At 42.9% G+C, this 24440-nt stretch overlaps 2 protein-coding genes across 2 annotated transcripts in view; one reads left to right on the top strand and one right to left on the bottom strand.

Moving 5' to 3' along the window:
* The first annotated feature begins 210 nt into the window (after nt 1-210).
* On the top strand, nt 211-7703 carry SLC46A2 (solute carrier family 46 member 2). The gene is made up of 4 exons (XM_075019959.1): nt 211-1522; nt 3144-3227; nt 4875-5031; nt 7030-7703. The coding sequence occupies exons 1-4, from the start codon at nt 448-450 to the stop codon at nt 7085-7087; spliced, it is 1374 nt and encodes a 457-aa protein (XP_074876060.1). The 5' UTR covers nt 211-447; the 3' UTR covers nt 7088-7703.
* Nucleotides 7704-8481: 778 nt separating this feature from the next.
* Nucleotides 8482-24440, bottom strand: part of SNX30 (sorting nexin family member 30) — a 53082-nt gene continuing 37123 nt past the window's right edge. Inside the window, exons 7-9 of the mRNA XM_075020351.1 lie at nt 20350-20436; nt 15638-15790; nt 8482-13773 (exon numbers count right to left, since the gene is read on the bottom strand). Coding sequence (XP_074876452.1) covers nt 13714-13773; nt 15638-15790; nt 20350-20436 — 300 coding nt within the window. The 3' untranslated portion in view covers nt 8482-13713. The remainder of the gene's footprint in view (nt 13774-15637; nt 15791-20349; nt 20437-24440) is intronic.

The raw sequence follows: 24440 nt of genomic DNA, 5'->3' as shown, positions 1-24440 counted from the left end.
AAAAAGCGAACCACCACCCCAAACTGCAGCAATTACTTGATGAGGGCATTTTCACTTCCTAAACTGGGAGAGAGAAATTCCCCTAGGTCATCTGATCTCTGTTGAAACTAGACCAGGAAGAGGAGCAGTGGCAGTCGGCAAGTGCAAGGGCGTTCTCCAGCTGTACAAAAGCCTCTCGCGTGTGAGCCAGTGATCAGAGCAGCGCAGGGATGTGCGTGTGTATGTATACGCAGCAAGGCGAGGTGCAAATATCCTCCCAGCCAGATCATCTCTTGCACAACTCTCTGACTCTGTGCAGCCCGGCAGACCTTTTGTTTTTTCCTCCGCTGCTCCTCTCCAAGCATGCCTCCAGAGCAGAACTTCTGAAGAGCCGTTTCCTCCTGCACCGTTCCTCCCACGCATCTCCCTGAAAACAGTTCTCCCCAAGAAAAGGTAGTCGCCAGCAGCATGGTGGGGGTGACGGTGATGAGGACGTGGATTGAGCCAGTGGTCGCGGGTTCCCAAGTAGCCAGCGCCTTCTATGACACGGCACTGCTGCTGGTGGTGAAGAACTACTACAACCAGACCAACACCACTGCTACTTCCCACGCACTGGAAGATGCTCAGCAGAAGGCTGTCTCTAATTTTTATATAATCTACAACCTAGTCCTGGGCCTGAGCCCACTGGTGTCAGCCTACGGCTTATCCAAGCTGGGGGACAGCATGCATCGGAAGATACCCATCTGCTTCCCTCTTCTTGGCTACTTGGGCTCCAAAACTCTCTTGCTCCTCCTGATGCTGCTGGGCTGGCCCATCGAGGTGATGTATGGGGCTGCTGCCGTCAATGGGCTGACAGGCGGTTTCACCACGCTCTGGGCAGGCGTCATGGCTCTGGCATCCCTGGGGTCCTCCGAGAGCAGGAGGTCTCTGCGGCTCATCATTATTGAGCTGGTGTATGGCCTCGCTGGCTTTCTAGGAAGCATGGCATCTGGCTACCTCTTTGTCGGCTTCAGTGACCACTATCGAGAGGGCACTGTGCTGGTGGGCTGCAGCATCGCTTTCTATGCTTTCTGCCTCCTCTACAGCATTTTTGTCCTGATAGTCCCCAGGCCAGCTGCTTCCTGCCCAGCCAAAGCCAAGAGTGCAGAGGAGGTGGGCAGCCAGCTACCAGCCCACGCAGGAACAGGAGCAGCAGCGGCAGCAAGTTCCCAACCTTCGGAAAGCAGCAGCTCCACTCCAGTATCCCCCTCAAAACTACTCATCATCATGCTGTTTGTGGCAGCAATCCTCTATGACCTTGCCGTCGTTGGTGCAATGAACGTACTCCCGCTCTTCTTGCTTAGGGAGCCTTTAAGTTGGAATGCTGTGGAGATTGGCCATGGCAATGCTGCTGGGTACGTGATCTTCATCACCAGCTTCCTAGGGGTATTTGTGTTCTCCCAATACCTGAGGGACATTACCATGATCATGATTGGAGTGGCATCCTTCAGCGCTGGCATCCTCATTATGGCCTTCGTGCGGTGGACGTTCCTGTTCTACATTGGTGAGTCGAACAGCCACTCGCATGAGCAAGTGCACCTTGAGAAAGGGGCTGGGGTCTTTCGACATCAGGAGGAGGGCTTTTGCTCTGCTTCACTGCGAGTTTCAGAACAGGGAGCTTGGCAGACCATCGCACGAGCAATTCCCCAGGAATATTCATTACCATTCCCCTCTCCTCATATCTCCCTTTGTACTCTTACACTCAGCACCCTACAATATCCAGAGAAGGCATACACTCCTGCCAAGGCTTAGTTTAAGGTTAGTTGACTTGTAATTTGTCACTTGGTCATAGCCCAGATCTGAGCGGGGGAGCAATGCTCACACAGCAAGGGAGTGGGAATTGTTGCTGGCTACCTGTACTAGTTGGACCACACTGCTGCATTGATGGGAAGCACTTGCTCTTTGTGAGGTAAGGCTTAAGGCTACAACAGAAACAAACTGGTGAAGTTTTCCTATTAAGCAAACAACTTAAGATGTGATTTATTTTTGTTACATTAAGGCATTTATGGCTGATGGGAAGCTTAATAGCAAAACATTGGAGCTGCTTTAGCAACTAAAATATCATGATAATGTAGTGTACAGAATCTTACACTATGTACAAATGACCAAGGGACAGATAACTATAGATGGGGCAGCATCCCATGATGAAGGAAAGGCCAGTTTATTGTTGGGAGGTAGCCTCTGCAGGAATACAGATGACAAAACCCAAGAACCACATCCATTGTGGCAGTGAGATGGATGATACTCTGTTTGTCAGATATGAATCATGTGTAGCATGGCTTTGAGGTTTTGCTTCTGAAAGCGAGAAAAAGATCTAAGAGAAATGGCCTGAAGCGATTTTTCTGTCTGCCCCTACAGGGAATGAGAAATTGAAAAACCAAAAAAAGTTATTCTAAAGGAAGAGATAGTAGGATATTATATTTGTGTAGTAAGCCAAACACTGAGTGAAATTTTTAAGAGATTTTGTTTGTTTAGGCAATCAGGCTGGGGAACAAAAAATAAAAAATTAAAATAAAATATGCTTCTTAATATTAACTCCATCATGAACACACATTGCTACACACCGTGCAGGATGCTTATTCCCTGCATTGCAGAAACACCTCAGTACACTAGACATGAATCGAGTTTTCAGTGAGGTTGGTTCTGTTGACAGGAAGGCAATTCCAGCTCCCAAAAAGTTTCCATACTAGAGAAAGCTTAAAGTAATGCAAGCCAGAAGCACCCAGGTAGAAAACAGCTGTAGTATCACAAAGGTACTGTTTCTGTCAAGGTCATGTAGCATGGGGTGCTCCCTCTGCTGGTAGACTCAAATCAGCCTCACTATCTCAAAGAACAGTGCTATATTCCATCTAAACTGGGATTTCAGGCTGAGACCAAGAGACCACAGCTGGTTTGGGCAAAGTCCCTCTGCTAGTGGGAGCAATAGGTGGCTTATCCACCATTGCTTAGATGAAGTGAGGACCTACACTCCTACCAAAGATTTGTGCTTCCTTCTGGTACTCAAGGGACAAGAAAAGGTGAAGCAAAGTCCCTGCCCAACCCAGAAGCACGTAGTCTTCAAGAGCAGTAGTTGTGTGGGGAAACAAGAAGCAGGTACTGATGACTACATATTCATTGCATTGCAGCACGGGCAGTGATGCTGTTTGCCCTCATCCCCTTACCAACCATCAGGTCCATGCTATCCAAGCATGTTGAAGGATCATCCTATGGTAAGTACTTCGGTTACCTTACTGATCAAAAAACCTCAAATCCCTCCATTCCTTCAGCCTAAGGTACAAAGAGAAAGGTAAGTTATTGCTGCAATCTGTGCTTTACGTAATAAAACCAGAACAGCTGATACCACAAATGAGAAGGGAGGAGCAGAGAAACTTGCAGAACAAGATTGTCACGTCCAAACTTCTCATCCTTGGTTGCATCATCATTTATCCACAAAATTTGCAGTACATGCTTCAAGAGATTACTATCAGTATGCAGCTCAAAGTCAGGGAAAATATCTGGGGTGCTGCTCAAAAACACAGTACTCCAGGGAAAACCAAGGGGAGGACTGTGATATTCACACCATTTATGTTTGGCTTCTTTTACTTCCAGCTTTGGGAAGGATGGATTTCTTTCATCTTTTTTTCAGTTATGCTCTCTAAACACATATCCAAGTGTTACCTGGCAATTTGTTCCTGTCAGACCACAATTTAACTAACAAACGATAACCTTTGCATAAAAATTGTCTCTTTTTGGTACACAGGAGCAGAAATTCTTTTCTATGGAAAAATATATTAGAAAATAGTAAAATACATACATTTCACAGCACCTTACTGAAGGCTACTATTTTTTACCCCAATGAGCTGGATTTAGACACAACAGATGGGACTGGTCTTGCATTCAAATAAGGCCCATGACTGCCCATGCCTCCTCCAAACATGTTCTCACAGCCGTCCTTTGCATTCTTTTCCCTTCTGCCATATGAACACGACACTCCTCTGTCACCAGTTCATTCCTACTGCTTCTGCTCCTCAGCGTGGTCCGTAGCAAATTCACCTACCTGCCACAAATAGCACAGCTCACACGCCAAATTAATCCTTATTATTAATTAATTTTTAACCTCCACCATGAGCCATAGAGGCTGCACCTGATTCCAGCGGCAGGCCAGCTCTCAAGCAGGACCATGCAGCCAAGCAGCCCTTGCCTCTTGGTAGCGGTATTGTCTCCTTAGGTGGTGGCTGCTCGCACTGTGCAGCTGGAGAAGGCTGCCAGGGCAGCAAGCTCAGCACACAGCCCTGACCTTGCTCCCAGTTTGCACATCCTGGCAGGGCTGGGTTACTCCCCCTTCCCCCATTTACCACGATAGAAACAGAAGGGTGCACTTTGGCAAAAACCCTCTTTCAATTAGAATTCAGTTTCTGCCTTTCATCCACCCTAAACATCATACAGATTACACACGCCTCCCCATTTCAGGCATTATTATGATTTTAACCCAGTGGACCACTCTTCTGGCCTAGGGTAGAGGCAGACCCTGACTAAAATCTCTCCTGTCCTGAAGGTGTTAGTCCAAGACTACTTTTATACCTCCTAGGGAAAGGAGCACTTATTGCCCAGTTTATTGCTGATCTTCCAAGCAGCCACCTCTAATCTAGACTGTTTAAGCAGACAGTTTTCCTTTGGGATCTTTTGTCCTATGCCTAAAAGAAGGGAAAGTCATTTAATTCTGGTCTAGAACAGAAGAAGATACAAGCTCATGCCATCTGGCACTTACGAAGCAACAACCACATCGCTCTTCCACACAGTGGTGTTCCTGGAATCGTCAGGGAGGTACCAGAGCTGGTTTTTTCTCCCCGGTAACAAACTATGTTCTTGTTTTACAGGTAAGGTGTTTGTCCTGCTGCAGTTATCTTTAGTCATCACGGGAGTAGTGACATCTACAGTCTATAACAAGATCTATCAAAACACACTGAACTGGTACAGTGGCTTCTGTTTCATTTTGTCTTTTCTAGTCAGCTGCCTGAGTCTCCTCCCTTTAAGGTAAGGAATAGGAAGGGTTTTGTCCAAAAGCACATGCTGTTATTTTCTCCATGCTTCTTGACTCTAGGTCTAATACAGATAGGAAAAATAATTTTTTTTTTTAATTAAAGAGAAACAAAAATCTTGCAGAAATGTGTTGACAAATATCAAAAGAGATTCAAAGAAAGAAACTTGCAAGTGATTTAGCCAATTTTTTTAAACTTCTTTTTGTTTAAAGTAACATGAATTGCTGTCAGAGGAATACTTGGCAGTTTAAGAGCTGATAATCCCAGGGGACAAATCCTTCACACAAATGTACTGCTTGATATTGCAAAAATAGTAATAAGTAGAATGAAGGAATAATCCTACACAAAGTAAAACATTTTTTAAAAAAATCCATTACAGGTTACTTATTGTGATAGAAAAGAATAATCTGAGTCTCCTTCAGGTGTTTCTTTCAAAGAGAAACCATTAACGCACAGTAAGGATATAGTCACTTTTCTGATCCAGGCAATTTGCCCAACTGTACAGCTACAGAATGACTGAGAGGTACAATTTCAAGAAAATGTTTTAAGCACAAAACCAGCTTAATTTGAAGAGACAAAGCTGAAACAACATCTTGTCGTGGTTTAACCCCAGCCAGCAACTAAGCACCACGCAGCCGCTCACTCACTCCCCCCCCACCCAGTAGGATGGGGGAGAAAATCGGGAAAAGAAGTAAAACTCCTGGGTTGAGATAAGAACAGTTTAATAGAATAGAAAAGAAGAAACTAATAATGATAATGATAACACTAATAAAATGACAACAGTAAGTAATAAAAGGATTGAAATGTACAAATGATGCGCAGGGCAATTGCTCACCACCTGCCGACCGACACACAGCCAGTCCCCGAGCGGCGAAAAATCCCTGCCCCCCCCTTCCCAGTTCCTAAACTAGATGGGACGTCCCATGGTATGGAATACACCGTTGGCCAGTTTGGGTCAGGTGCCCTGGCTGGGCATGAGAAGCTGAAAAATCCTTGACTATAGTCTAAACACTACTGAGCAACTGAAAACATCAGTGTTATCAGCATTCTTCGCATACTGAACTCAAAACATAGCACTGTACCAGCTACTAGGAAGACAGTTAATTCTATCCCAGCTGAAACCAGGACACATCTCCATCTGCTCTTCCAGAATTTTTGATGGATCTCCCTCCAAATCTGACCTTGCCTGTCATTCTCTCCCCATGACCCTCCAGCTCATTGCATTACTAGAAGCAATGAGACTCTTCCAGTATGAAGTTAAAGTGAATAGCTATAATGTCAGTATTTAATCCATGCAACAAGAGTATTTTCATTCAGATACAAGGCAAGTACTGGCTAGGCTAATGTATGATCCCAGGCAAAATTCTTGCCAAGTTTTGCTGTAATTTTTTAAAAAACATAACAGCAGAAAGTCTAAAGGCAGTATGTATACCAACTTCACTGTTATCACTTAGGAAGAAAAGAAAAAGCAGCACTAAGGAAGGTTCCTACACCATCAGCTGTGCCTCACCCAGAGCACCAAAGGCTTTCCAGGCTTGTGAACATGTCTGACACCTGGTGTCAGCAGGACTACAACTGTAGGGAAGACTACTTCATACTCATCGTTCCCCTGGCTTTGCTCTCCTCCTCCTATTTTCCAGACACAAGAGTGACTCTGCACAACGCTGCTGTTAACAGCGAGTCACTGCTAGCTACTCAACTGCTTTTTAATACAGGCTCCAAATAGAAGTTAGCACCATTATCACCACAAACACAGGTTATTAGGACTTCAGAGTCTGAAAGAGGACAAATGGTGCCAACGTCATTGTTTGTACACAGGAATAACTTACAGAGAGGCTGGCAGATCCTTGAGAGGAATAACATGAGCACTCAGCCAGCTCCAGACACCCCAGCAAAGTTTAAGCTAAAGAATTGATGGGGCAAAAGCAAACTGTAGCTTGAAAAAGTAGTTTGCTAACTCTCTTGTAACCTGCATTTTTATTGCTCTTTACAGCATTGTGGCCATCAAACAACGTTCAGCCACTGGCTCCCTTCAGATTCTGACTGAGTGACAGAAGCTGTACAAGCTAAAGCATCTTCTGGTCCTTACCAACTCTCTGAGCTACCAAAGTGGAAGGTTTGCCAAGCATTAGTCCCCACAATTATCATCATTACAGGAAGCATCTCATTTGTGTTTCCATTTCACAGCATGCCATGGCCTTTCAGCCACTGAGCTCACCCATGACAAAAGTTTGCCTTGTGTATTTCTGCAGTCCATCATGTTGCAGAGTACATGCATTGGCTATTGCACACCAGCGGTCTTCAGAGCATTTTGCTTTCCTGCTAGGCTAGTTAGCAATAGTGCAGAGGGATGAGAACAGGGTAGAAATGAAGACACATCCTTCAATGTTGAAGGGGAAAGCAGAGGATCAGTTTTTCCATTAGTTCCTTCTTGTCTGTTCCTTCAGAAACCTCAGAGCAGTTCTGTGACTTTGGCTGATGAAGCAGGGGTCCACAAGCCAGATGCTGCATGCACACAGTTGTCAGCAGGAGAGACCTGCTCTCCGAGTGCTACAGAAGATGTGTCAGCCCAGCCGATTAATGTTACGTAGAAGACCACTAAATACAGAAATACCACTGTAAAAAAAAAGTAAGATTAAGACACTTTTAGTAATCCCTACAATAAACCACTCCTGAACAGATGTTCATGCCTCTGACTTCTGGGATATTGTCCCACTGTCCCTGGACAGTGCTTTAACAGAGCTCATGGGAGGACACCTATGACTCAAGAGCTGATACCAGCATTTCAACTCACACCACCAGGACATAACACATTAAGAACAGGTAAGTGCAGCACACTATTCCTACAGGCTTTACGAAGGTGTAGTGACACTAATACCAGGTAATAGTCACCTTATTACCTCAGCTTTATACTGGGTTGAAAACCCTACCAAAAGGAACCTCATACAATACAGCCACTGGCATGAGATGTTGTCAGCTCAGTCCAAACATGATTCAAAAGACTGGCATGCCCCAGAGGGATGAGGGCTTAAATTATGTGTCTACTTACATGCTAATTGAACTACAAGGATTAAGCAGCCTCCAAGCTCCTGGACTAAGTAATGGCAAGTTAAAAGCCCTTCAGTAACCAAAATCATCTGGAGGCAAATCAGGCAGCTCCAGTTCAAACCAGGGATGCAGTAAGCAGAAGCTGATTACTCACTATGCAAGCCCTTTCTGAAGAAGTTGCTGCCACCCCTGTTCCCCATAGACACACACTCTTGCAATCTTTCCTCAGCTCCAGACTTCACTTTCAAGTAATACCAAATGTACTACAACAACAGATGGATGACTTTTGGTTAAATCAGCAGTGGAACAAGATTTTAAGGGAAGAGTATTTCTGCAGTATGATAGTGAGCTGCCCAGCAAAATAAGTGCACACATCATTTCAATGGCAAAGTCTGCAAAAAATGAAACTTTACATTCTAGGTAAAGGAGTAATCTTTTAATACATTTATTGGTCCATTCCATTAAATTAATTGAGGTAAACAAACAGTGCATTTTAAAAAATGTACACACTAATAGAGAATTACAAACAGTTTTACCTCAAAGTGTTTTTCTCCATCAATACTAGTTCCATAGTAAACAATGCACAAAGTATATTTATACAGAGATATATGAAAGGGTATAGAAACATGCCAGCACCAGAAGGCAAGACAACATTTCCTAGCCTGCGAGTCTGAACAAGAGCACAGTTGCCAGATTTGGTCGAGTGTAGGAAGCAAAAGCCTCCTTCCCATTTTTACATTGTTGACTAGCTAATTCAGAGAGACAAATCTTTTCACAGCTCTCATTTTGGTTTTTAATGGTATGAACAGTGACTCTAGTTCTGGTAAGTGGGTTCACAGAGGCTGAAAGCAGAAGAGTCTGGGTGATGAGCCAGCACCATTTTGGTCCCCAGTACTGACACCTTCAGCAAGGAAGGGGATGAGACCACCTCCACTCACAGCCAGCTTGCCTTCACCTGCATGACCCAACTCTCCAAACCTTAAGAAGGGACAGAGGGATGCAGGCACAGAGGAAAAGAGAACAAGGATGGTGCTGTTTTATTTTCAAATACTAAAGACAAAAGCCCTTTGGCTGTTTGCTGTCATAAGACTGTCCCTCTGCAATCTGTCTCCCTGTGCAGTGCAGATGTAGCACTGGCCCCAACCCTGCTGCTTGACCTGAAGATAGGGATTAATATCCCAGCAGCAGAGTTAAGGAAATGGTTTAGCTTCAAAGCATACAGTACCAAGGCCTTCAAAGTAGTCTAGGACAGCAAGTAGCCTTTAATGTTTTAGCATGTCACTTACAGAAGGGTAATCTACTTACGCCTTTTTGGAAAGTGCATTATTTTCTGCACAAGTAATGTGCCTTAGCCATGCAACCTTAAAACTAGCCCAGTTCATTACTGGGTACTTGTACAGGTTGGATACCGTGGCAAGACTCCAAAGTGCTAAGCATAGAATTAAGCATTGCCATTTTATTCCATAAAATTGGTTAAACAGCACTCCCAAAAAGTTTAAAATGCAACATTCACACTGCCAGAAGGCAAGTTTATTCCTGTGATCCCCAGTTTTACTTTACAGTAAAAAAAACCAAACAAAACACAAACCTGGCAAGTAGTAGCAACTCCCCTACCTTAAAAAAAAAAAGACCCCATTTTCCCTATTCATTGGTTGTTGTAGTAAAAGTTAATATACCAAGGGAAAGACTGTTCTATCTTCAGAATTTAAGAAGGCTGAACATCTAATGAGCTAGTTTAGTCTATGCAATTTTGTTCAGTGGTTATCAGCACCAGGATTTTAACAGTCTGCAACTTTAATCATAATCAGTTAAATTGTGCAAGTTTTAACAAAAGCATGGCTCCTGTTAAAACACTGAACAGTCCCTGGTGGGCTGGGAGGGAATTCTTTGTACCTTGGCATCTGCAGGACTGACACCTGAAACAATATGCATCACAAACAGACTATGCAGAGCCACTGCTGCAAGGCTACCTCACAGTACCTCTGCAGTACCGTCTCTGCCACTCATGCTTTGCAGATGTTTCTTTCTACCACTCATCCCACTACTCTATCTTTAGCACAAGTGTCAGTATGACAAAAATCCAAGTAGGCTTCAGTGAAGAATCCATAGTTTATTCTTTGATACAACTCACATCAGAAGAGTTCGTGTCTTTAGGGCTACACCTATTACCTTTTCATTTTTCAATGGATACCTGAAAAAGCCATGATGTTTCAACATCTATGTTTATTGCAAGAGTCAGAACCTGGTAAGAATACATATGAACAATGCACGGTTCGTTACCGAGCATGAAAACAAGATCTCAGTGCTTGGTTTATTGTGCTGGTGCCAGTTAAGAGAAGAAACAAACACCCCAGAAATTATACAGAAGTAACCAGGACAGCAGTGAATCATGCATCCTCTGAGAGGGAACTTGGTCTGGCTATGGATTACAAGGAAAACTGGGCTAATTTAAGGACTGTTGAAGGTGCTGCATGTTACATAGGCTTATAGAAAAAGTGCCTTTGACATCATTTTAATGCATGTGCAGAGCGTGACCTTAAGTGACTGAACACTCAAGTTATTCAAAGATGAAGCTTCTGCACTACTCCTGCTTCCCTTTACCAACACCTCTTACTTTTCACACTTAAAGTTTGGGCCATCCAAAGGACAGCCTCTATCCTGTAAGGATTACAGAATAACATGTCAGAGTTTCACTAACAGTTCAGATCTTAACCTCTCACTAACAGCAGTTAAGTAAGTGCACCCTTTACAAGTGTCACCTCTTTACATCTTACAGGAGTTTCCTGCTCTTTTGTAGTTGTCCTGTTTCGCACTGCTGCCCCACACCTCACAGCCTCTCTCACAGTTACCTAGTGATTTACAACAGCTCTTTATAAAGAGACTCCTCCATAGCCCACAGGAGCCGAGAGACCCACCACTACACATCCTTACACTGCAGCAATTCTTACAGAGGACTCCTGTTTTGAGTGTTTGCTTCCCTTGTAGGGGCTTAAGAGGTTTTGGTGTTCCGGATCATTAAGAAATCCTATCAGTGGCCACAGCCTGAGGCACATGTTCCAACCTCTCCTCCAAATCAACTTGCAGGTGTCACAGAGCCATATACTCCAACAGGGAAGTGCAAAGCATGCCCACCTTTCAACAGCTTAGCCAGAAAAGGATTTACCTGAATTTGAAATGTATTTTGGATGAGGACTAGTTTAAAAACTATGCTGCAGAATCAGTGGCATCAGACTAAAGAAAATTTAAGCTGACCTTCAACAGCTCCACCCTCAATGGTTACATGTTGATTTGAACTTTACTTGGTACTCCCCACTATCCATTATGCTTCTCATGAACAGCTGTGATGTCAATTGCTAAATTCCCCACAACCAATACCCACTTCAATTTGACGTAAAACTAAGAGGGAACAGGACCTCAGTGTTGTAAGGCATCAGACAAAACCTAATCAATTATAGGAAAAAACCCACCAACCTTTCTACTAATCTTTCACTTTTCTTTTTGATAAGGTGAAGGGAAGACTGTCTAAATATTAGTTCAAATTACATTTTGCTTGACTCCCAGTGATGTTGCAGAGTCAACTACAAAATGCCATTTACCACACAGGAACCAGCTCAAAAAAGCATGTTTATCTCTGTGGGAAATAGGGAAGACTGTTACCCTGAAGGTCAGACTGTTAAGAGTATGGAAGTGCTTATTTTAGAAGGGAGACATTGAGGAGAACACTTGGTTACTGCTTCAGTATGATCCCTTTAAGCACTTCCCTTGCACCACAAGTAGTTTGTCATTCTGGACAAAAGAGCAACTTAAAGCAGAGTTCTTGTTTACACCAAATAAGTATATATTGACAAACTGTGATCTTAAACCAAAAAGCATAGTTTGTTTAGTACCACAGAGTTGTCAATGGAGGCTGAGTCAAAAAGGAAGACCGCTTAAAATGTCTTAAACTTGACTTTTGCACCCAGAGAGCATCATCTTGTTAGCCTGACAGCTACCACATCGCTGCAATAACTCATCTTGACAGTTGCTACAAAGTCACCAAGCTTAGTAGGGGAGCCTCAGGTGTTTACGAAGAGATAAAGTCCAAATCAGACTGGTACCTGGTAGGTCGTCACAGAACACAGAAGTTGCACATACTCAATTACTGCTCAGATTCTTCACAAGAATGTTGCCAGAGATAAGTAATGACTCAAGTTTAGCAGTAAGCACTCAGAATTATTTATACCATCAAATTCCAATACTACATTGATATCAGCCCCAAACCCCCTCACTTAGGATGGTTAAAAAGGATTTATCTGCATGCTGTTAAACCAAGACTCTGGGACCCTGGAAATTGCAGCAGCATTACTAAGGCCATTAACACCAAGCAGGCATTTACTTGAGGCGGGACTGCAAAAGAAAGGGAAAAAAGGGGACTTGAAGAAGCAGTTACATTTCTAAAGGCCAATAAAAACTACTAAGAAAATAGATCTGTACCAAAAGTAGTCTTAGAAGACTTGCCATGTGGTTCAGTAGAGACAGGTATAAACACTACGTGTACCTAATAGGGTAGCCATCCACCCCCACCGACCTGTTTAAGGCAAGTTTCACATACAATGATGCTTGGTGTAAGAAAGCATTTGACACTTTTTGGCTTTTGGCTGCTGCAAAAAAACATGGGGAGAGAAAACAGAGTTCTACCTTTACTACAGCAGGCACCTAAGTGACCAAGCCCAAATTGGCTCTAGTTCAGAAAAAAAACAAAATCCAAAAACATTTAAAGCATGGACCAAGAGAACTCTAACATGCAACTTCCAGAGCTAGCTTTAGAAAAAAATACACTAAAGACTCACACTTGCTTCCACCATTCCCATAAGCCTGGAAAGGCCACTGTTCAACTCACTCCCGCAGCTAAGCTGATTTTAATTCCCAAGTCAGTCACAAGTACACTTCAGCCAACTGACATTACTTCATAATCACCAAGGTAAACAAAGATACTCAGTATGAACCAACAGCATGCCACACTCACAAAAACCACAGTTCATGCTTGCATCACAAGCTATCTGCAAGTGGTATTGGTATGTTCTGTCTAGGACCAGCCCAACTCCCACACAGAAAAGTCTCCAGAAACCATTTTATCCAGAGGGAGCATATGGGTGGTAGCAAAACAGAAAATACTCATTTCCAGCCTTTCCCTGCCCATCCAAAAAAAGGGATAAGGATTGGTTAGGGAGTACTGTATCATAGGAATAATTATCATTTTTTTTTAGCAAACAAAGCAGAATGGTAATAAAGATGTCATTTGGCACCTTGCAGTAGAGTTTTATTTTCATCTTTTCAGCGTTCCACTCATCAGTTCCTTCCAGACTAGAGAGGTAAGTTTTATCAAGATCCCCGTGCACTTTCACTATGAACCCCCAATCACTCCATAGGATAAAGAAGGAACCATTCAAGGTAACTCAAAAAGATGAAACATACCCCAGTTTTAATACAGAAAGTGAGGAAAAAAAATTCAAATCATTTTCAGAGCGTCTGTTCCAGCCTAAGTGCAGCTGGCATTTCAGTTAACTTGACAAAAGGAGTCCTTCATACAGTTCCAGTATGTCTAGTGGTACTGAGCATCGAAGTGCTAGACTGTCCATGAAGGTACTTCTTATTTGGTCTCTGGCTTGTCTTGCAATAGTGGTATAATTGACTCCCACGCCGTAAGGCACTGAAGAAAGAAATAAAGATTTAAAAAATGGATTGTACATCAGTTTTTGTAACTTTTGACCAACCCTTCCAGACCAACAGAATGCAAATTCCAGAAAGGCTAGCCAGGTCTTTATAGATTATTACAGAGGGGGGAAAATAACAGAATCTCAAGCAGCAAGAAAGTGTTCAAAAATAATAGCTACAGTTTCCAAAGACAACAAATTAAACTTTCCAAATTTATCAGCTGGCCCAAGCCATTAAAAGTCATCAGAATACCCAGGATTTCCAAGTATCAAGCTAGTTTCTAAACTGAAGCACACCACAGCTTTCAGCTAGGCAGACAAACTGTTTCTAGCAGAAATCCACATCTTTGCAGTGTGACTGTGGGAGAGGGCTGATTTGAACACAATGGCAGCTATTATGGACAACCTCCAGCAAACTTATTTGAAAAACCCATGCATTTAGGGAAGGTAGTTCAGAGACATGGTGTACTCCATCCAGTACACCTCTAGGACTTGACTCCACTGCATGATGAACTGGTAGGGCCTGGTATAGCAAAATAAAAGTGGATCCTAGATTCTGGGTTATTAGAAAGTCACTCCAGGCTTTGGAGTCATTTCCCCAGACACATATACTTACTCCAGTGCTGCGTTATCCTTAGTGTCTTTCAACCATGTACAGCCCAGAAGTCAAACTTGACAAATATAGACTGTGGAATACATATTATTAAACACTGGGAAGGGGCAAACTCATCACCAGCCCTTATACCCACAAGTCACTGTTGTAAAGCATCTTCCTTCTAATCTTGCTGATCATACTGCAGGTGAATAGAGTATTTCTAGTTGTGTATCCTGAAGCAATTAGGCACTGTCCTACCAAAAAGCTTCCTTGCTGCAACTAAGAGCAAAAGATGTACAGCAATTGCAGAGGCACTGCTGGATGTTCAGTGGAGTCTTTAATACCCTCCTCCTGAGCAGTGTCAGAAGAGAGAAGAGACCAGGGTGAAGGAAGTTCTGTGTGACTACTTGTGAATTACTGAAGAGAGACACTGGAAGGGGCAAAGTAACTGCATATTAATATTACATGGAGAGGTAACCTAGCACAGGAAGAAGTTTTTAAAGTAGATGTGGAAAAAAGCAATAAGCAAGAAGATGAAGTATGTCACCATGCATAAGCCTAGTAGTGTCTAATGTATCAACCCCTTCATTGGGCAGCACTGTTCTAGCATGAAGGAAGATGAGATTGGCAGCATATGCAGTTAAATGTCAAGGCCCTTTCACTTAAAAAAATAAAATAAAAAATGACATTGAATCTCAGGTACACATGCACCAACTGAAAAAGGGCAGAGGCACCTGACTAGGTATTTCCAGGACTAGCATACAAGTGACAGAACTATGCACAAGAGGACAGAGATTAGAATAATTTATGCATAGCAGGTGTAATCTATATATGGATCCATGGACGTACATTAACCCATGTAGTTTGGCTCATAAAAGGCAGAATCAAGAAATTTTCTAGTCTGGTAGTATTACTACAATATGCAATTTCGGTCTTTTTCATCGCCACTACTGCTGCTCTAATTTGAACACTAATTTGTTCAATTAAAGAATGCAAGACAGACAAGCATCCAGGACGAAATGCTGTTACAGGGTTGCCTTGCGAAAGACTGCTAGTCTCACGCAGATTGCTTCAGCGTGACCAGCAACTCAACAGATTACACTAAGCTGCTGACAAAGAGCAGCTTCCGCAGCACTAGAGAACTGATTTAGATGTCCAAAATTCTTTTCTTCAAGTCAGCGTGAAGATTTCCTGAAGAATCATCACCACCTCAGGGGAAAATGAACTACTCTTATTCCTGCCAATGCTCCAGCAGTGCCACGTACCTTCTCGTAGTACTGGATGTTTTTATCTGCCATCCCCATGAGTAGCTGCCTGAAGTCTTGCCTTTTGTTGTTCTGCCATCTCTCCATATCTGCTTTCAGGTCAGCATTGAAACACTCTACTCGATCTTGACATTTCTCGACATCTGTGGGTACCTGCAGCAAAAGAAATGAAGATTGAAACCATCACTGAGAGTGCTAGGCTGCTGAATTAGCTAAAACCTCACTGAGGAAGCTACAGAGGAAGGGATAAGTTAACAGCCCAGTAGTCATCCTGAAAAAACTCTGTTATGGCTGCAGAGAGAAAAGCCCCAATTCTGTATTAGTGAGGAGATGGGATTGCTTAATTTGTTCTCTGCTGTTTGAGGTGGTAGGCAGTTGTGCTTGTCCACCTCCATGCCAGATACAGAGGCAGACTGAGGAAGAGCTTGCTAGAGGCACATAAAGAGGAAACCATTTGGTCTAAGTACTGGGTGCCTAGCTCAGTTCCTAGTTCTCAAACTGAGCAGCGTGACTACAGCTCCAGAGTGAGCTTTCTCTCCTCCTTCCCATTTAGAGTTGCACTAGTCATTTCCCAATTTACACTAGTGTGTATGAAACAACAAACATTTAGGTTTGTCCAAAGAGCTGGATAAGAGACCTCAGTGTTATCTCTCAACCATAGTATACAAACAGCAGTGATCAGCTACAGTTGCAGAATAAAATTCCTAAGCCTCTACTCTCTAGCTTCCACTTTTAACCTTACAGGCTGCCTGAAAAAATAATAATGTTAAGTGCAAAGCACTGATGATCATCACTGTGGATTGGCTCATGGGACTTTGGGCTCAACCCTGGACATGTAATCACACATAAGCAATAGGAGAAATCTTGAAGGACAGCCTATTGCAAGCCTCGGTAGAGATTTAAATGGATTGTGACAGTAGTCATCAGCCCAAGGTAGATGCACTTTAGGCCAAAGAAGTTGGTGTTCTTTGCTTATGTTTTAACTAACAACACATATACCACCAGGCAACTACAGGAACAATTTACAAACATTTCTTCAAGCAGGAAAGCCACGAACACCTTTCTCTTCCTTCTCCTTGTGCCGCTTGGTCCACACAGATGGGAAGCTTGTAAGGATGTGCAGACTAGGCCCATGACCACAGAAGAGGAAAGCCCTGAGCTGTTCAAGACACCTGAAGCACCTCCTTCATCCTCATGGGATTTGAGTACTCCTTTATTCACACAACTGGATTTACCCTACAGGCAGCTTGGGGGTTCAGCAGCTACACACTTCCCCCACCCTCTCTGAGCACCATACTTATAGCTACAGAATCCAATCTGCTACAACTCCAGACATGGAGTTCTCTTGTAGGCTTCAGACAAGAACTACCAAGCCAGTGGCTAGGAAGTTTAGAAGATACTCCCCTCAAGGCAAGTATGCCCTGTGTCATATTTGCAAGTACTCTGCTATCTTAAGGGGAAAGGGTAGGCTATCAAGAGAAAGAGTCATGAAGTCTGGAAGCAAAACCATGTAAGATTTCCCAATCCAATTAAGTTAGTTTCTAAGCACTCGCCAGCTTCCTGCTTCTTCTGCCAGGATCTGAAACCACAACGAAGCTATTAAAAAAAACCAAAAAACAACCCACCATTCTTTCTCACAGCCAGTTCTCCTGCAGGTCAGGCCGAGAGGGCTGTATGAGTTCAGAGCTACAGGGTCAATCCAGTGGTCAGCAAATGTGTCACATACACTCTAATTAAGGAACAACAGCAATGAACTCCAGCTAAGTCTCCACAGGCATCATGAAAGCAGTGTCTACACATGCACTAGTCCTATTTAGGAGAGTAAATACCTTTCCTTCCAAAACCACAGCTTCCCAGAACAGAAGTTGCAACTCAGTAGTCGAAACAAAATGTTAGGTTAATTAACAGCTTTTAAGCACTTTATATCTACTGCAAGGTTAATGAAAAGAGAGGTTCTAGTTCTAACATCAAATTTGGGCTTAAGTTAAAACATCAATGCTGATGTATCTGCTTTTACCAGTGCAGATATTCATTATTAGCTAGCAACTAGGAACTGAGAAGAAAGAAGATTGCACTTTGGGGGAAGTTGCTACTTTCTTAATGATGGCTGCTCTCAGCTATTTGAATAGCTCAAAAAAAACCAAACCCCAAAATCACGTGATAACTGGCTCAAACTGGAATAAACTCTGGAAGGGCCCATCACTATTTTAGTAAGCCAACTTAAACTGAGAAGAGATGAACATGCAGGCAAGAACTGAGCATAAAATTGTATATTCAGGAGTCTGGTCACCTCATTATATGATAATGTAACTTCTGCACCTACATTTATTCCTCTTCACATAGTTCTTCAAAAGACCAGAGTCTAAGTATGCTTCACATCTAGAATTTAGCGTGGTCAAGTGCAGATGGCATTGCTTGCAGCATAAGCATGTCCACTTTTCAGAACTCCTCTACAGCATCATTACCACGTAACAAATGGTCCTGAAGCACAACAAATACAACACTTATTAGGCAACTAATCTCTGTATATGATATTTCTACCTTCCTAGTTCTCTGGAAACATATGCTGTTTTGTTTGTTTTTTTTTTCTGTAAATACACATGGTCATCTTCTACTTCAAGTTCTGCACTGCCATATTTACTGTTCCCACAGATCACCACACTGCAAAGCCTTAAGGCAGACAGAATAAATTCAGCCATCAGAGGTGGACTTCATCTCAAAGGGAAACAATGCCTGTATTTCACCATATTGGTTGGACTACTGCAAAACCAGCTCCAGCGTGGGTCAGAAATGGGTAAGAAGCACTTCAGCACTGTACTTGTTAGAAATAGAAAGGCTGCAGACCCCGCACTAACACTGTTATGCTAGTGTTAAAAAACACCACACACACTATGTTTCTGGTGTAAACTTCAGCACTCATGAGCAGTATTTGCTGACAGACAGTTACAGTAGCCCTACAAGCCTTCTGCATTTATAGCCCACCAAGTTCTAAGCTGATCATCTCAATGTGAGAATGACCTAATGACACCGACAGAGCTTTGTGAAGCCAATCTGATTATGTGTACAGCGAGTCTCAGAATGCCCTCCAGGGGAAGAGATTAACAAGTAATGATAGGCCCTCATTTCGTGATCCAAAAGTAGGCCTTTTTTCCCTTAAGGTCTGGGGGGCTGTTGGGTTTTTGTTTTGTTTTTTAACATAATTCCTGCCAAATCAGCTAAATATGCCGAAAGGAACACAAATGCCGTTCACTGCATAACCCAGCTCATGACCCTCTGTCTGCTTTTAGTTTCCAGCAGGGAAGCCAGGAGACCTCACTGAATGTAAGATGTGGGGCTAGCCACAGCTCTGAGCTACCAGCTCTTACAGACGAGGACATTCCCTTCAGGTGGAACAATCTGAAAATCTTGAGCTAGTATTTTAAGAACATGCAAGGAGTTCTATTAGTTTGTTCAACTTCCACTTGAAAATGACACAAAAGACTTATCTTAGAAAAAAGGTACAAGGAGTTGCCAAAAGATATGCTTATACTCTGGAGAGGAGACATAAGTATTCAAAAAATTCTTAGACAGCTATTTAAGTGCTGTGCTTTACACAATAATCCCAGAGAGGTGAGATGCAAAAGCCTTTTAGCAGCTGAGACACTAGTAAAGTTCAGCGGTTCCACTGCATCAAAACTTGATAAAGTCAAATGCCTAAAAACCGCAGTTGGCTTGCTGGATATGCTAGATTTAGTTCCCTTCACCCTACATACAACTTGTTAGAATACCAGCTCATACAAACCTACACTGAGGAAGTAAGAGTACATACCACACCAGCCAGCAGTGGGGCAGGCAAAAGACTAAAATACAAGAGCACCACAAGATACCCAAGACACCACTATTTGTAGAGTCCACAACAGACACAAGATCAGAAAAATACTAGTTTGCATTTCTATGCCCTGGTCCTCTTCAGCTTCTTAGATTCAAGACATTATGTGAACCTCCTGTAAGATTATTGTACAGGAGTCCTAATACTGGAAAATAATCTATTAATTATTAACACAAAGGGGAACCAAAAAGCCCCAAGCAGAGGAAGGGAACAAAACCTGTTGTCATTGTTGGTGAAAGTTGCAGTGATTTGAGAGAGGCCTCTTGCACATTGCTTCATGCGGAAAGCAGGTGGCAGCACAAGCACGAGAGTTTAAGTTTTGCTTCTGCATGAAGCCCGGCCAAAACCTGTCACCCGCTGACACCTGCTGTGTCTGTTCAGCATCACAGAGGAAGAGCTCCCTAGCAGGAGGGGCAAAATACAGAGTCTTCCACAGCCAAAACAGGAGTCCTACAGTACAGTTAAACAGTGCCAGGGCTAGGACCTTAACTCAGCTAGCTTACATACTGCCAAATCACCATGGTCTATTCTACCACTACTTCAGTCCATGTCACTGAACACTCCAACTGATTGCCTAGCTGTGGTTGGAGTGTTACACTGGTCAGAACCACCCGGCTCTGAATGGTGGGATATCAGTAGCACATAAGTTGCTAGACAGGTTATATATGTTCATACCTAGGGCTTTATTTCACACCAGCTTGCCAACAACAAATTTCTGTTCTGCCAGAAACTGCTTATACTGCAAAGAAGCCACCAGAGCCAGACAAAGCAAGTTGTTTCTCCATTCTTCTCAGGAAGTAATGTAAGTGCAAGCTGGTTTTGTAGACTAGTTTGAAGTGCTAACCTTTGGACGGTCTTCTTTTTTCAAGGCTACTGCTTCCAGTTTTGCTTCATACTCCGCTTGAACTTGGTCTCTCTTCTTCAACACGTTCTAAGGGCAAGAGAAAAGACAATTGTGAGCTCTTGTTCCTTCCCTCCCCAGCCTGCAAGAAACTGCAAAGTGATACAGCTTAAGTGCTCAGTCCAAAGTCAGACTTTCAGACTTACTTTCTCTTATTTTACAGTATTTAGGGAGTAGCTTTTAAAAACAAAGCATTTGCTCTCCAGCAGCTGGCAGGGTCAGAGAAAATTGAAGTTTTGGACAAGCTGGAGGCATGCAAGATAGAAGCTGTCATGTCACCATGAATATTACCCTAAGTAAATTCAATTCATCATTTGACCTATTATTAGCATGAAAAGGATATAAAAGAGAGCATCCAAGCTGTCAAGAACTAGTGCAAAACTTTTGACATCCTCAAGCACCAAACAGAAAACAGCACAGCCTAAGAGACCGGAAGGCCACCACAGAAGGTATTACATCTCCCTTTTCACTTACAAAGACTCCTCAAAGTCTTTTATAGCAAGCTGTTACATTATTGCACTAGAACAAAAGTGAGCTTTGCTTTTAGATCAGTTTGGGGAGTTTGGTTGTTGGTTTAATTAAAAAAAATAAAATTTTGAAAAGCACAATTTACGTGAAAAGCACTGAACTACCCGAGTGAGTTTCACAAGCAGTAAAACATTTTATTGACGGAGTATTCTCGGCATAGAGAGCAAAAGTTGCTACCTTTATCTTGTAATATAGCCGCAAGTCAAGATCTCCACTAAGGTTGTACTACAGTCTTACAATTTAACAACGACCACAGAAGTTAGTCTTTTTAAGAATATACTACTAAAAAATAAGCAGTTCTGCGCCTGCAAAAGTGGGCAACTTACTTCTCCAGTCTTCACAAGGAAACAACTAGTAATTTTTTAGAACTCAGTTGATGCAAAGTTATTATTTAAAATGTTCAGAGGGAAGTCAGCCAACACTTACTGCTGAGGCACCTGTAAATCTGAACATTTTAAAATGACTAGTTTCAGACAAGGCTAGTAAAACAGGACTAGTCACATGCTCTGCTGCCTACAGAAATATCTCTTTAAAAGTGTAGTTCTCAGAGCTCTAAGAGCCAGTCTCACCAAGATCTGTTTCCTAATTAAAGATGTACGAACCCTGTATCTTCTAATCATCATCTTCCCCTTCCTCCCCCTTAAGCCAAGGGAACATCACTGGTGCAGTTGCTCTAGAGTAGAGACTGAAGATATTGCAATCATTCTTACAAACCTCAGTCCATGGTAAATTGGAATGGCACCCCATCCACAAAACTGCTATACGTTTAGGCAAAAAGAGGGGGCAAAACTGAAAAATTCACCTTCAACAGCTTAACACTCCCTTTTCTCCCCAAAGGGATGCAAGCAAGCATGCCACTGGTTTGCTTGAAAAAAACACAGCATTCCCATTCCTTTTGAAATCTAAGCAACTATGTGGAATAGCCCTTAAGTGACTGAGGTTACCAATGCAACAAAAGCCTGAGAGATTTAACAGATATTTCTACTTTGTATTACTTCTTGAACCTGAGTCAACTGAAATTTCTTCTCAGAAAAACAACCGCCTCCAGCAATTGCATTCAGCCTATAGAAACCTCAAGTTAGTGCAGTAAGCTGGATCTGTACCAGGAGTAGCCAATGATTAACAGGTACCAGCAGATTAGATTCAAAGGGCAGGTGTCTTATTTCTCCTTAAGTGCTCAAGTCCATCCACTGTGGACCATTAACAATATGCTTCTGAATACAGCTTTAAGTATCCATTAATGGCTGACCTGTAAGTCATGAGAAAAATACTGCCTTCCCTTTCACTTGTCCCATATGTGAAAGGAAGTGTTTCCTCTGGCACCTCCAGGCAATCTCTTCTCAGTTGCAGATCAATGCCTTAAAGCTTCAGCAGCTCCTTCGAAAAACTCTGTGCCAAGTTTCCCCAGACTTACCACAACCCATGCAATACTTCCACTAGTTAAGGCCTCACTTAGAAGGGGGGAAAAAAAAAAAGTAAAAAATAATTTTTTTTTTTTGAAGTTGGAAGAAACCAACACCAAACAGAACAAACTCACACACCACATTTCAGTTATTTGGGGACAGAACCAAACCACCAGTCCCTGTACAAACAAGACTTAGCTTGCTTTCAGTGAGGCAGGTCCTTCTCCATTTTGTATTTAGTTGAAAAATTTCACTTTGGCCCAGATCTCTGAAGGAGCTTCAGGAGTTTGCCATCAGCCTCCTTTCTTGCAATCCTATGCCATTTGCACACCATATAGCTTCCTACTACAACTAGACCTCACAAGAGGATCCTTATTTACTGCACACTTTTAAAGACAGAGTTAGTTATTCATGTGGTGCTTGTTTTAAACATGCATTAGAAGTAATGTCCAAGCACACAGCTAGGGATCACAACACTGCCAGAAAGGCTTATCAGGTGATAAGCATACCGAGATCATATAACATTTTAATATCGCCACTGAATTATGTAGAGCTGAGTTTGTCCTCTGCACTTGCCTCCCTGGGGAACACCAGCATACCACAAAAAATGTGGTACCTCACGTTTGTTGACAAGTGCCTCACTGCACCAGGATTTGAGAAATCATCTGGCCATCTTATACATGACCTATGTTTTGGAAAAGGTCTCTCCTAGACAGTCCCAGCAACATTTAACTCAAGCCTGCAATGCCAGCCTCTCCCCACTTCTGTAAATCTTTCAAATGAACCCAGAGACGGGGCTTGCCTGGAGTCAGCCAATATTTGTTTCAACCAGAACTACTGGGCTTTGCCTCAGTATGTGCAGTTCCCTCAGGTTTCCCCCTCACATATAACAGTGCTCCTGAAGACACTAAAGTAAACATTAATCTCTAAAAAACCAGTGAAGATAACCTGGCAGTTCTTACACTGAGGGACATTCACCCAGCTAGAGACTGCTCTACAAATCAAGTTCCTATACCTACACCTGGGGTACAATGTGCAACAGAGAAAGCTACCAAGGTTGCACTGAACTCCTAGTGCCTAGAGACTTGCCTTCCACCAAGCACCCTGTCCAACAACTGTGCTCTGAAGGCCAAAACAGACTTCAATTTCACAAGCAGGCCTCACAGCAGCTGATGAATAGGACTGCACTGCTAGTGAAGAGGACAGCCTTTTCAGCAGAAAGCCTCCCACACTCCAAGTGTAGCCTCCTTTACAGTTACTTACATGGTTTTATGGCATCTGGGAAGACAGTTCTGTAGCTGCTTACTGCAGAAATAGTAACAGACTGGTATTTTCTAGCGTAAGAAAACTGCACCTGGTATGACCTCAGAGATTTCAGTTTTGATATTTGGGAGTGAAGAAAAATAGGAACGGTCTGCCTTGGCTAGCAATAGGTTTCTTTCTTGATTTTCCAACAAAGCTAATGAGATGCCCAAGCTGGACACAAAACAGCATAATCCTTATTTGCTATTAACTGCTATCTTGCAAGTGTCGTTTCTAGATCCAACCCATTCCAAAGCACCAACACAATGACTATGTTCAGTTCATTACCAGAGAACAACTGACAGGAAGAGTGAGTCCTTTAGGGCGCTAGGAAGTTAAGTCAGCTGTCTAAAAATTAAGCTAAAAAGGGTTTCTTTAGCTGAAGAGGTGCTTCAGGCAAGCCTGTTAGCTTGGAGACTGCACTTAGTGTCTTTGCTGTCCTCTGACAAGAGCCCTTTTTGAATGGGCCTGTCTCCAAGCCAATAGGTAGTCTAGCTGCAAGTCTTTAATGCCATGCTTCCTGTAGTAAGTGGTGTTTAACTGCCTGAAGTACCTCTTCAGCAGAAGAAACCCTTGCTTTTTAGCTTAAAAAAAATTCCTCCCACGCTACATTTGTGAAAAGCACCTCTCACAACTCAGTTTGCCACTTTAGATGCCATCTCCAGTACGCCATGGCCTTTGTAGCATCAAAAGGCACATGTTCTGGGCTAAAAGCTTTAACCACTAGCCTCATTGTTTTGGGTTTGTGTGGTGGGGTTTTTGGCAGCAGGGTAGGGGGCCGCAGGGCCGGCTCCTGAGAGA

Source organism: Buteo buteo, chromosome Z, assembly GCF_964188355.1.
Source record: "Buteo buteo chromosome Z, bButBut1.hap1.1, whole genome shotgun sequence".
In the NCBI taxonomy this organism is placed as follows: domain Eukaryota; kingdom Metazoa; phylum Chordata; class Aves; order Accipitriformes; family Accipitridae; genus Buteo; species Buteo buteo.
Note: the sequence above shows the minus strand (reverse complement) of the source record. Positions and strands in the feature narration are given on the sequence as shown.

Excerpts from the sequence above, each read along its gene's own strand:
- SLC46A2 (XM_075019959.1), top strand. The coding sequence starts at position 448 with ATGGTGGGGGTGACGGTGATGAGGACGTGGATTGAGCCAGTGGTCGCG. Across the intron at positions 3,228-4,874 it reads TGTTGAAGGATCATCCTATG|GTAAGGTGTTTGTCCTGCTG; the intron begins GTAAGTACTTCG and ends CTTGTTTTACAG. Across the intron at positions 5,032-7,029 it reads CTGAGTCTCCTCCCTTTAAG|CATTGTGGCCATCAAACAAC; the intron begins GTAAGGAATAGG and ends TGCTCTTTACAG.